Source organism: Patagioenas fasciata, chromosome 5, assembly GCF_037038585.1.
Source record: "Patagioenas fasciata isolate bPatFas1 chromosome 5, bPatFas1.hap1, whole genome shotgun sequence".
Classification (NCBI taxonomy): Eukaryota; Metazoa; Chordata; class Aves; order Columbiformes; family Columbidae; genus Patagioenas; species Patagioenas fasciata.
This window is the reverse complement of record NC_092524.1, coordinates 46,335,186-46,348,121: the sequence shown is the minus strand read 5'-3', so window position 1 is coordinate 46,348,121 and position 12,936 is coordinate 46,335,186. Positions and strand designations below refer to the sequence as shown.

The following is a 12,936-nucleotide window of genomic DNA, read 5'->3' as shown; positions in this document are numbered from 1 at the left end:
CCTCCCCAAATTTTAATGCACTTTGGGCCTACACAGGCCCAAATTTACACCACCACTTGTGGTTCTCTGCCTAGTCAATAGAGAGCGATGGATATTTCTGACATCTTGCCTTAAAGAGATGCAGAGATGACAGCAGATAGTGCTGCCTGCAACCAGCTGGACCTGAGGCCATGTGAACACTGCCCTTAAAAGCAAAGTGTGGCCATAGAGACACGCTGATTAATCCAGTCCCCAAATCCCTGATCCTGAGCCAGACTCCCTGGCAAACACTCATATACCCAGCAGTCTCCAGGTGTCACAACCCCATCTCTCCTCTGAGCCAGGAGCCTGAAGGATGTACATGGATCACCATTTAACGTGATGTCAAAGCATGTTCTTGCGAAGAGACATAGGCTGTTCTCAACAAGCCAACCCACCAGAGGCCGCCCCACGTGCTCATCACAACATAATACACGTATTTGTATGGGCCAAATCTGCGTCTGCTAATTCCAAAAATAAGAACAGTACAGGGGCTGTTGCAGGGACTTGCCTGCTAAATAAAAGCAAGAATTCAAGGCCATTCAGTGCCTGAGCATGACAGATGGGGAAAGCTTGACTGAACACAGCTTCACCCTTTCAAGGAATTGCTGATGGGACAGTAAAGATCAAACATGCATGTAGAGCTCTGCAATTCCTTCTGTTATTAACCTCCCGCTTCTACCCTCAGTCACAGCTGGATCCCATTCATTTGCTTCCCTCTCTATCCAATCTGACTAAAAAAAGGACTTGACATCTTTCCTTCCTGATTTTCCTGTGCTTACCATTTAGATCCTGACAGTAACTGAGCAGTGAAGGGAAGGGGGAGGGTACCTACCTAGAACATCTGGCATCTTGTAAGTTTTTTTTAAACAGACTTTTAAATGCAGCTATATAAAGAGACTGTAGCACTCAAAATTTTGCTAGTTACACAGAAATCCACTTTGTGGGCTGCAAGGCAGAACAAATTCTTAGCAGCATTTTACCTCACCTAAGGCTAAATCTATCCCCAGATAGTTCCTGGGGTCTGTAGGATAAATTCCATGAATGACATAGTCCTATTCTTCTGCACTCTTGGCCAGCTCTGCACATCTATGTGGTCCCTTCAAGCAAGCAGGGGCCATGGAACAAATCCAGGACTTTTTTTTCCCCCGCTCTCCCATTCCATCAAGTCCCAGCTCTGCCTTGTGAGCCACAAAGCTCTGCAGCCTACCTGCTGCAACCCAGATCTGCTCAGGGGGAGTGAGGAAGACCATCCACCCTAGCAGTGCCAGCTGAGGCTACCTTACCACCAGTCATGGGCTGGAAAGAGACAAGTTACATTGCACAATGAGCTGGAGCCGTTCATACCAGCTGTGTTTCTGTTGCCCAGGACTGACAAATGAGAACTACTCAGTGGTACACAATGACCTAGAAACAGCAACAAGCAACCTGCCAGTCTCTGTATTAGTCATCTGCTCCTCTTCGCCAGCATGTCCAGGAGTCCTCAGCTACCACTCTTTCGTGTTAGAGAAGACCATATCTTTTCCATTTTTGATCCCTGTACTTGACAGTTAGGGCCAGAGGCCACTTGAGAAGCTGCAAGTCCACAGCTAGCCAGATTCATCTAAGCTGCCCACAAGGAGAATGTGCTTTTCTGGACCGAGATACAGGTAGGATAATGGTAGTGGGACTCACTCAGACAACAGGTTATAGCACACTTCTCAAAGCCAACAGGAAACTGAAAAGCTGACTACACAGACCCAAACATACAACAGGAGAGGCATCCCATCCCCTGGAACACCCTACAGAGGTCTGTCAGCAAGATCTGAGTTCCTGAGGACTGGGAACTGCAGGACACCCAGAGACTCTTAGCTGTCCCTTTGCTGATGGCAGGGTACACAGGCCAGATCTGCCTTCCTAACCCACCAGCCAGCAAACCCAGGATCATCCACCTGCAACCCCAGTGCCTGCCCTAAATACAGCAACACACCCTCACACAATGCCTCTAGGCACTGGACTGAACATGCCTTTCATTAACTCAGACAAAGATTCACAGAAGCTGGTTTGTAAAGGCTGAGAAATGGTCTGGTACAGTCTTGATTCTGCTTGTGCCAAGAACTTGCTGATCCCTAACAAAGCAGCCACTGAGCCGTCTCATCCTCTCCCTCTGCCTCCCTAGGGACCACTAGAACCAGACCTTGTATGGGCCCAGTGCTCACACAGCTCCAAACTTCACTTTAGACTAACTGGATTTTGAAGAACCATCTTTTTTCCTACAAATCCTCCCAATGATTCAATCCCTGGACTGCCAAGTTGCTACTGCATAGGGTTGCTCCTTGCACAGGATGGGGGAAGAGCACAGTCACTAGGCACACAGAGGCAAACAAGGGACTTACTTGTACGTTTTTGTTCTGTCCAACCAGATGCCAGAGATCAGAGCTCCAACCATCCCTGACAGTATAATGGTGAGTCCAATCCTGCCAGCATTCACCTCCTCCCCCTGTGGTGAGACACACATACACTCACACAAATGTAGGAACCAAGTCATAGCCAACAAGAAGCAAAAAGTGCAGAGAACACAGAGATGAAGAGACACCAAAGTTAATGTCCATAACATGTCTTCTGCTGGTAACACATCAACCAGAACTAATCTTTGCAAGAACACTTCTGGGCCCACTATGAGCTAATGCAGTGTCCTATTATGGACCATGAAGTGGTTTGGCACTTTTCTCTGAGTCGGCCCAAAGAAAAAGGTGAGCACTGGCCAGCATGAACAGACGTTCTCATAGGAGTCAGCCTAAACCCCGTGCAACTTGCTGCCTGGTGTTAGGATCTGGGCCAGATCAACCAGGAAATATTGGGACTCACTCTAAGGCAGCATGGAAAGGAGCTCTCTGGCACACAGCCCCAGCAGCAAGCTCCACAGTAGTTCAGCTGTGGAGACACCCCACCCGTCTGCCACCAGAGTACAAGTGTGGGCAGCCTCCTCGTACAGATGTCCCAGTAGAAATCATAGAATCATAGAATGTTGTGAGCTGGAAGGGACCCACAAGGATCATCAACTCCAACTCCTGTCAGTAACAGGGTGGAGGCAATTGCTGGAAGAGCTTCTCAGAAGGAAATGCTGTCATTCAGGGTGTAAAGGAGCCAACTTTGCTAGCGCTCACCAGCTTTTGCATGGGGTGGTGTAAAGAACTGAAGGAACCAATGGCCTTCTGTCAGCCAGCCAGCTTGTGCCAGAGTCAGCCACAAGTGCTGTGGCATTGTATTTCTCACACTCTCCTTTGGGAGCCAGCGCTGGACAACCGCAAGCATGAGAGGGCCATGAGGGTTGGATACACTTACTGGGTAGTGATGGATCACCATGCGGTTCAGCAGAGTGGACAGGGCATAGAAGCAACCCACATTCAGACCTGAGAGGGGGATAAAAATGCAGCACATTCAGAGCCTGCTGGGTAGTGAAACGGCAGAAGTGCAGAGAGAGAGATCTTTGGGAGCAGAGGTCCACTACAAGGTTATTGAGTTTCAGGAGAGCCAGCCAAACTGGCTAGACATAGGTTACTGAAAGAAATGCAGACCAAGGACAGCCAGATCTCAGCATGCAGGAGGAAGCACTCTGCAGTTTCAGGATGGTTCTTACCTTTACAACTAGAGGAAGGGCCGTGCACATTTCTGGTACTGAAAGTTCTTGCAAGTCCTTCATAGGGTCTCAACCCTCTCTCACAGCCAGATTTATATTTAGCATTGGAGTTTTTTCATCCCCCCAGTCAAGGTAAAACACCAGAAAAGCACCTGCCTCAGCATCACACCTTTAACAAGGACCTGAGATTTATTAACACTAGTGCCACTGACCTATGTGGTTTTCTCACAGAGGAGAGCCTGATAGCAGTCTCCCTGCCTAGAGACAGTAAAAAACATCCTCTCCAAGCTAAGAAACACCAGAAGGTAAGTAGGAGCAGAGCTAATGGTGAAGCAGACAGCGCTTCCCCCAGGCACCTGGTGTGTGTGTCTGCATGGGAAAAGTCTTGCATTTTAAAAGGCGTCACTGAAGCCTGAAAAAAAAAACAACTGTGAAAGTAATTGTCTTTCTGAAAGGGAAGTTCGATTAACTGTTACAGACATCGGCCACCTGGTGAAGGTTTCTCAGTATCACCCAAGGTGAGAATGGAAACCGTTGAGGGTGATACTGGTCAAGCCCTATTCAGACACTCCGCTCCAGTTTACATGCAACTCAAGCTAAACGCCTTGCCAAAAGGTACAAAAACCAAGAACATCCACATGGGTGCTGGACTAGCAGAACCGCAACGGCTACACTCTCACCTTGGGCGATACTGAGAAACCTCCCCCAGGTGGATGAGGTCTGTAACAGCCAGCAGAACTTTCTTCTCAGAAAGTCATTTACATTTGCAGTTAGCTTCTCTTCAAGGCTTCAGTGATCCTGATGGGGGGAGGGACCGGAACACAGATTTCACCACTACAGCTCACACATCTCTGGGCTCCATAAGGAAGCACGAGTTTGAAAACAGATGCCTGAAATCCTGGCAGAACAGATACACGTCAAGTTCCCACTTCCTGCTTTTCCTCTTTCAGCCTCAGCTAAAAGCAGAAACATCGCACTACACGATACAGAAGTGCAGTCTAGCAGGCAGAGCTTTGACAAAGGGAACAAAAAAAACCCTGAGCTCCCCTAACCCTGAAGCCCTCAGCGATCCTGCGCCTGGCCCACTCCTCCACTGGGACACTGGACACCTGTTGCTGTACACAGATCATCAGCACTCTGAGGAGCCACAAGATAGGCAGCTGGAGGGGACATGGCACTTCCCTCACACACCATCACTGATAACATTAAGCAGAGTTCACTCCACAGCTTCATGGCACAGAGAACAGATGAATAATCTTAGGCAAGTGATCCCAAACAAGAAAATTACCTGTGACAACACTCCCTGCTCCAAAACCCTGTGTCAGAAGGCTACAGGAGAGGCTAGTAAGCTGCGTGACATGCTCTTTAGTCAGAAAGAATCCATCCCATCCTTTTCAAAAGTTACTCAGAAATTCTGGAAACTCCAGCAGGGCCAGCAGCCAAGAGAGGGGAGAGAACAGTTGGAGATCCCACAGCAAGGAGGCGCCTTCCAGCCTTGAAAGCTGGCTCTTTGAAACACTTGTCTATGACAGAACAGCCCACAAGAGCTTAATTCAGCTTCATCCTATCTTTACCTCTGGAGTACCCTACTCACTAGGAGACATCACAAACTGCAGTGCCAAGGACATGGGAGTACAGCAGATCAGCACTGTCCTTTTCTCACCACTGCTTCATTTCAAAGCTGGACGTAAACATGGACCAGTCATTTGTGTACCTCCACTTCATGTCCAGGCAAGAGGACAGCAGTGCTGTGGGGACAGCCAGACACTGCTCTGGGAGCTGATGCTGTCAGCACGCCAGCTTCACAGCAGCTCTGTGATGCATGCGATTTCCAAGAGAGAGAAGGGCCCTTGCTCCCAAGCTGGGCAGAAAGCAATGCAGAGCTGGCAGCAACACTTGGCACCAGAGTCAGGCAAAATATTCTAAGAATCAAGACAATGTGCCAAATTTGCATCTGTGAAGGCTGGCAAAAGTTGTAGGCATTTCACATGTCACAGTTGCTCAGTGAATTTTCTTCATGAATTACAGCTGTTTGAATGCCCCTAAAACAGACAAAGGTTGTTTCCAATGGGGCAGTGTCCATTTGGCCATGCAGATGAAGAAAAACAGAATTAGTAACTGGGAGCAGGACATCTCAAGGTCCAGCCCCATCTGATTCATTACCTAGTTACCATGGTTTGCTTGTAATGTGCTGTAGAAAAACATTTTTGAGGCCTCACAGTGTCTCCTCTATTTTACAGAGGCCAGAAACAGCAAGTTTATTGCCTACAGCTCCAAAAGGAGCCCTTATTAAGCCTCAGAACCCAAGTCTTCTATAGTTAAGCAGCCTATTGCCTACATGCCAGACGATTGGTCTCCCTCTTCTTCACCCTTGTCATCTTCCAGGACAACGGTTCCTTAGGCAGGACTAACTGCCCTGCCTCCTCCTCACTGACACGTCACCTTTCCAAAAGCTGTCTCATGACTCCCACTCTACCAGCCTTTCCCACCCTTTTCCTGCCTACTGGCTCTCAGTGGCAACATGCTCGTCAGTGCAGAGTACAACCCAATAACGTCAAGAGTTTCTTAATGCCCCCCCCATGTTATGCCTCAGCTTTACAGAAGCACTGTCAGCAGGCTCTGGAAAAAGCCTATCAGAAGATTTTCCTGAATAGCAGTTCACTAGCACTAATATAGCCACAGTGCCACCATTGTTACCAGCACTGCAAGTCTTACTGCAGGAAAGGAGTTGGCAGCTGCTGGTAATACCAAGACCTCAGAGGTCTGCAGACCTGTTCTGACCTGGCATCATGTAAGGGCCTCCATTCTTTCTATAGCCAGAGGAGATGAACAAGCAGCAGGTTTCCCCCTCTCTTCCCTGATACACACTACCTTAATACAAAAGCAGAGATGCAGGTATCTTTGTGTTAGCTAGTGAGGATGACTCACTTGCACTCATGTGGCTGCAGATGTCTTAAATCTTGGTCAACAAAACTTTTGACTTGAGTAGGAAAAACTGTCACCATTTTAAAACAAGACTAGTTTAAAAAAAATAGTTTCACTGCATAGTTCCCTCTCTGAGTAACCGTCACAATCTCAAGTCAAGCTGGTGATTGACATGAGGCTGACAGAGAGGAACAGAATAAATGCACAGACCAGCAGGAAGAGATACTGAATTATGAGCCACTGCACAGCCTTTCCATGTTGTTTGTGACTGCCAGAGGGGAATTACCCCAAGAAGATCAGATTCTAAACATGCTCTTTGGACTGGGAGCCCTCCTCTCTCCTCTAGGACTTGTTTACACCTATGAGAACAAATGCTTTCCCTTTTCTTTTCCCTGAAGGGTAAGTGCGAACTGAGTAGATGACACAATCCAACTTTTACACACAGTCTGCCTGACAGTTTTTTTCTATCTCCACTTTCTGAAAGGATATCATGTACTACTACCAAAAAAACAAAACCCACACACAAACCAGCAGCTGCAATGCAAACCAGCAGAGATTAAGTGCGATCTGAGAGGAGCATTTCTAGAAGACTACTGCACTGAGAAAGAAGAGATTTCAGCAACTCCAAAGACCATTAGCACCCTCAGCAGGTACGAAGCCACCATCTCACTTTCTCCAACCTGGATACTCATCCACCAGGTCGTTTAGGCACAACTTCTGACAGAACAGCAGAACTTCCAGCATCATTTAACTTTCCCCCGGAGGAGCTTACACAGCAAGCTGGTAGGAAGCAAGGGCAGAACTCCCAGCAGACTAGCTGGCTACAGTCTGTCCTATCACGCAGCCAGGCACCGACTGCAGCGGCCTTTCTGCTAAAGAGAAAAGTACTTTCAGTATGACAATTCAGCATCAGGAGCAGATTCAACACACCACACTGCCCTCAGAGAAGCAGACCAAGGCTGCTGAAGAGGAGCAAGCAGCTAACCCAGTGTGCAAGGACAGCTGGCAAAGGAAGATGTCCTCCGGTGTTTCCTTCCCTTTGCTTCATAGGAGCTGCCAAGGACACTGATGCAGTCTGCACATCTGCAGGCTCCACGTGACCTCCACTGGGATGCCTGGCAGCCATACCCTTGCCTTGGGTGAGGACTTTCACCCAGTGCTGTGACACACACTCAGACACAGCTCCATTTATCTCTTACGTAAGCATATGGATTAGTTCATTGCAAATAACTACCTGACTAGAAAAAAACAAACAAACAACACAAAACCACACACACACACACACAAAACAACAACAAGGAAATCCCCTGAACAGAAAACAGTCAAAGACTGGGAGAACTGCAGTGGGGCATATTGCCCTCTGTGTGGTTGCCTTGCTTGGGTCCTTCCCTAGGCATTTGCTTGTAACCACTGCTGGAGATTTCTGGCCTTGAAGGACCCCTGGTGTGTGCCCTAAAAAACTCAGGCCATTTACCGCCCCAGCAGAGCATGGAGAGGGAGGGAGAAGCTAAGCATGTCTAGCAGTGACAACTGCACAGAAGAAAGGCCAGATCTTACCATAAGTGACCATAAGCAGCAAAAAGTTGGCATTGCGGAGCAGACGGCGGATTGATTGCACGTAGGAATACTCCTCTGTTGTTCTTGACTGGATCAAGGCCTGAGCTCGGCTTGGAGGGTGCAGGGGCTTCTCCTTGAAGACTGAAACCAGACACAAAATGCACCTGTTTGTAACAGTGCAATCAGGGAGCCTGAGCACACACTATGGGTAGAGCCATTCGAGGAACAGCTGAGGGACTAGTAAAACCAAGTGTACAAAACACACCATTGTCCCTAAGCTTTGATCTCCATGCATGAACTTACCCAGGAACAGGAAAGAACAGAGCCTCTCCAACAATAATTCCTGCCACTGGGCAAACACCTTGCCTTCAATTAGCTTTTTGCATAGGCAGTGTCTGGCAGCAACAAAAGAGTTCTCAGGACTGACAATGTCTGTGTCTCCAGATGGTGGCCAGCCAGCTGCAGAAGTGTTGTGTGGAGTTACAAATTGAAAAATGGAATGGGAAAAGCCAGTTGGCAAAGGTGGCCTGATGCCCTGCAGTGCCCAGCGCCTAGGGAGCAATGACCTATGCAAAGTTTTATTTCAGGCTGGGCACTTCTTAGGCTGGGCAAGCCATCTGCTGTCCCTAAGTAGCATTAAAGTAGCAACCAGAAATCCAAGTCACAGGTGATACTGCTGTACTAGGTGCTAGACAGCCATTTTTGCCAGATTCTTTAAAGTCTACATCTGATTCAGCCAGCAGGCAACATGAACAAGCCAGCAAGAGGAGCCTATTAAAAAAATGTCATGGAGTTCAGCAAACAAGCTCTGCTCTCCACTGAGAATATCAGTCTTTCATGGTAAAGATCTGGCTTCCACTTCACATGTTAAGCAGGGGAATTGCACCTCTGGTGTCCTGCTACTGCCCTTAATGCTTCCTTCTCTCCACTCTTAATTGGTTACCTTTTTTTCCCCTGGCAACAGCTTGTTCCTGTGATGCTATATGACCTGCCTTTTCTCCCTACCCTTAAGAGATAGTCAGGTCCGTCACATCATAACCCAAGGCCCAGCACCCTGTTTGCAGGCAAGATAACTGTGAACCTTGGAAGATTTCTGTTGGCTTTTACAAGACTTATTCATGCCAGGGTTTTACTACACAGGCAAAGGAGGAAATTAACAATTAATCAAGCTCACTCACCACCTCTTGTACTCCCTTCTACATCTGTTCATCACGGGCTTGAAGCAGCAAGGTAGGGTATTGCATGGCCCTGTCAGCTGCGTGCTGGGACACATCCCCAGATGACCTCCCCAGCTCATTTCCGAGCACACAGGCCCCTCATGCTCACAGGCTGATCTTCTCAGTCCCACCTGGTTTCATGTGCACACTTCCACCTCCTTACCTATGACAACAAGGATGAACAGGGCTGTTGCCACGCCTGCAGTCATGAAGAACATGATTCTGATGTGGTAGGCCAGCTTCTCCACATCCTTCAAGTTGGGAACCAGAACTGGAGGGACCAGAAAGCCCAGAGCGATGCCGAGCTGAGCAGAAGAGAGAGGGGACACAAAGGTGTGACATGAAACCACAACACTGACACCACCTCACAGCTCAGTCCCCTGATGCCCAGTAAGAGCTCAACTGAACCTAATCCAATTTCACAACCAAGGTGAAAATCATCTTTACCATCCAACAATTAAGAGAGAAAAGCCAGTTACCCATTCCATTTAGGTCATAACAGGTTCCCCCACTGCACTCACAATTGTCAGGATATTCAAGACAAGCTTTTACAATAGAAATGAGCAGAATGAATAGCTGCCTCCATCGAAGTAGAGGTCTTGCCTCCCCTGTCCACCCCCATGCATGTATGTTCCTGTCCACACATCCCACTCCTTATCTTGCACCCACTCCGACGCTGGTCTGATCACCTGGTAATCCAACTTTGCTCATTAAAATTGGCAGAAAACAAGACTCAAAACCCACCACAATTCTTTGCAGGGTCAGTGAGTTGAACCAATTTGTTTTCCAGACAAGTGCAAGGGCCAAGACAAAAACCTACCCACTCCTAATGAGTGAGATCTTAATATGGTTCAGATGCTTTATGAAATGATTTCTTAATGAGCCTCCTCCCAAGAAAAGACTCCTCCTATGACCACCAGGAGAACTTAATGAAGCATCAAGGTTGCGAGCAAAGGAAGCGCTGATGGCACATATCATAAACATCAAGGTTGTGTGATGGGGTTTGGCAACTACCCCTGAATAAAATGCTTGGCTGTGAAGAGCTACACGAAGAAACCTCTGCAGCTCTGGCTTCTACTGTGCCAAAAGTCCCACCTGTCCAGCTGAGGAGCTCCTGCAATGGCAGCACACACTTTAGTGAGGACCTTAGTGTGGCTTTTAACTCCACAGCTGTTTCTCCAGGACAGTGACAAGAAGCTGTAGTGGCACAGGCTTTGCCATGCTGATAAGTGAGGTGGACAGTGGCACAGACCTTCAGTGCCACCCTCAAATGGGAGAGAGAAGAAACAGCTGCTTTGGTGCTTAGGAGCATACTCTTCATGAAGTGGGAGCCAAAGCACACTCAGCACATTCAGGAGTACTCTAAATACAAGAGGAGCCTACAAAAGCCACTTTTCCCCTACTTCATCTTTCACTGTTTGTGGCTGCCTTTCAATCACCATTTGGTTCTCAAGCACTGTGTATTTACCTGTTCCCCTGGCCCTTCCCAGCACTTGCAGCCCTCTCAGGCACAAGAAAAAGAGCTCAGCTTTTTGCTTACTCTCAAGGCTCTGCACACTCACCCCTCTTTGAGGCAAAAGTAATGTTTTGTTTAGCAACACCCTCATTTTTGCCATTTCCTGATTTAAGCCTATGTTTGCTGTTGTGGACAGTGACAAAGCACACGTAAGAGCCTCCAGTAGATGGAAGGACTGAGAAAGCACCCAAAAGAGATGCTGCGTGGCTATGCAGCCATTCTCATGCTTGCTTGAAAGAGAGATTTCCAATCTCTTTTTCAAGCTGTACGATTTGCCTGGAGACAGGATAGTGCTAATTTAATCAATACAGACTAGCAGCATGAAGAAAATCCCACCCACAGTGGTTATTCATGCTACACCAATACAGCCTCTGTGGAGACACTGCTCTCATCACACTAAGAGAGGAGGTAGGAATATGCAAAACATGGAAATGAGGATATAGCCAAATTAAGCCCATTGCATTTACCATTTCCTTATAGGAAACATCAGATCTTTAGGAATCAGTTAGCAGCACCATGACCCATTGTTGCAGATTAATGGACTAGACAGTATAGTTTATGCCTCATTGATGAGCGAACGGCAGCAAGGCAGCACCATGAGCCAACTGCTGCCCTACAGAAGGATTCTGCAGTGCTCAGTGTCTGCACAGTCCCTGGAAAGGGTCTATCTACTCTACAGGTAAGGAAAGCAAGGACTAAGAAAGGTGAGGACTATGCTGCCCATAAAACACATTGAAGCATACAAAGCAGAACAAGTCAGGACCAAGCTTGGACATGTCGTCTGGGCTGCCTTCTAGCAAAAATTCCTTGTGCTTTCTGCATCCTTTCTCTGTCATATCTTGATGTTCCTGGCATGCCAATGGACTCATTTTGGAAGACCCACGCACTGGCCAGGATTGAGATCACAGAACAAATACCTTCCAGGTCCCAAATCTGTTAGTTGGGATAAAAACCAGCTTGTGCCATCCAGCCCCAGAAAACTCTCCATAAACTCCCTCCGCCATCCAGCTGGTGGACTTCTGAGACACATATAATTCTTATGTTTCAAACAGAGCTAGATTCAGATAGATTCAGATACCCTATTTAGCTTACAAACAACTAACTTCCAGCCACATCTGGCCAAGCTTTTCCTGTGTCAAACAGCGCCCTCCACTAGAACGTGGAATAGCCTCAGTCAGGATCACAGACATCTGTGCTGAGTTCATTCTTGGTGCTGGGATATCACAGCGAAACGGTGAGGGTATAGATTACACCAAGAGATGGCAGATGTGCCCCACCGGTTCAGGGCACTACCAAGAATGAAAATATTCAGGGGTTGTTTAAATGGACTGAAGACAGACACAAGTTGTGCTGTCCCAGATAGCAAGTCAAAGACTGAAAAAGCTTAGGAAGAAACCTGAGAGACCATTAGGAAGGTTAAACCTTCCTAGCACCCACTCAGCACAGGCAGCCTCTAACACAGGACTAGACTTGACAGAGCCCAGCTTTGCTCAGACATGGCTTATCTCCAGCCTCTCGTCACAGGGAGGCAGGTCTGCTCTCCTCCACGCTGCCCAGTGAGACCGAGACCTCCTGACCACCAGAGAGCACAACCGGCAGCTGGCTTGGAGGCTTCAAGCTCTGATCTTCATTAAATTGCACACCTCTTCCTTCTCTGCACAAGGGAAACAAGTCTACAGCTGCACAGATAAGGCAACCGCACCAAACAGATGTCCACAGAGATCACTCCTGGAGGGCAGAAGCCTGTTTGTCTCTGCAGCACGTTTATTTTGCCCTGCTTGTGGCCAAAGTGCAGGCCTGTGGCTCCGGTGCGGCTGCTCAGCCCAGGACACGGCCAGGCTGGGCTTCACTCCTATCTCCTCAGCTTCCCCAAACAAACATTCAGGCTTCAAGTAGAAGACTCAGCATTGCCCCTTTCCATTCAAGGGGAGAGTCCTAGTAGCTCTTACATATCAGGTATCCCATGTGCCCCTTCAACCTTTACCAAATAAAGTCTATAAACACTTTCCTGGAAATTGCTCCTTTGTCTAATTACCATTTCATTCTTGCAAGAACTGGGCTGGATTCCTGTGCCAGGTGCTTCT

At 47.9% G+C, this 12,936-nt stretch overlaps 1 protein-coding gene across 7 annotated transcripts in view; it reads right to left on the bottom strand.

Annotated features, from left to right (window-relative positions):
* The window catches only part of FLVCR2 (FLVCR choline and putative heme transporter 2), a 51,018-nt gene that overhangs the window by 20,387 nt on the left and 17,695 nt on the right, over positions 1 to 12,936 (bottom strand). For all 7 annotated transcript variants that reach the window (XM_071809446.1, XM_071809447.1, XM_071809444.1 and 4 more), the window contains exons 2-5: positions 9,500 to 9,641; positions 8,120 to 8,260; positions 3,343 to 3,410; positions 2,394 to 2,497 (exon numbers count right to left, since the gene is read on the bottom strand). In XM_071809446.1, coding sequence (XP_071665547.1) covers positions 2,394 to 2,497; positions 3,343 to 3,410; positions 8,120 to 8,260; positions 9,500 to 9,641 — 455 coding nt within the window. The remainder of the gene's footprint in view (positions 1 to 2,393; positions 2,498 to 3,342; positions 3,411 to 8,119; positions 8,261 to 9,499; positions 9,642 to 12,936) is intronic.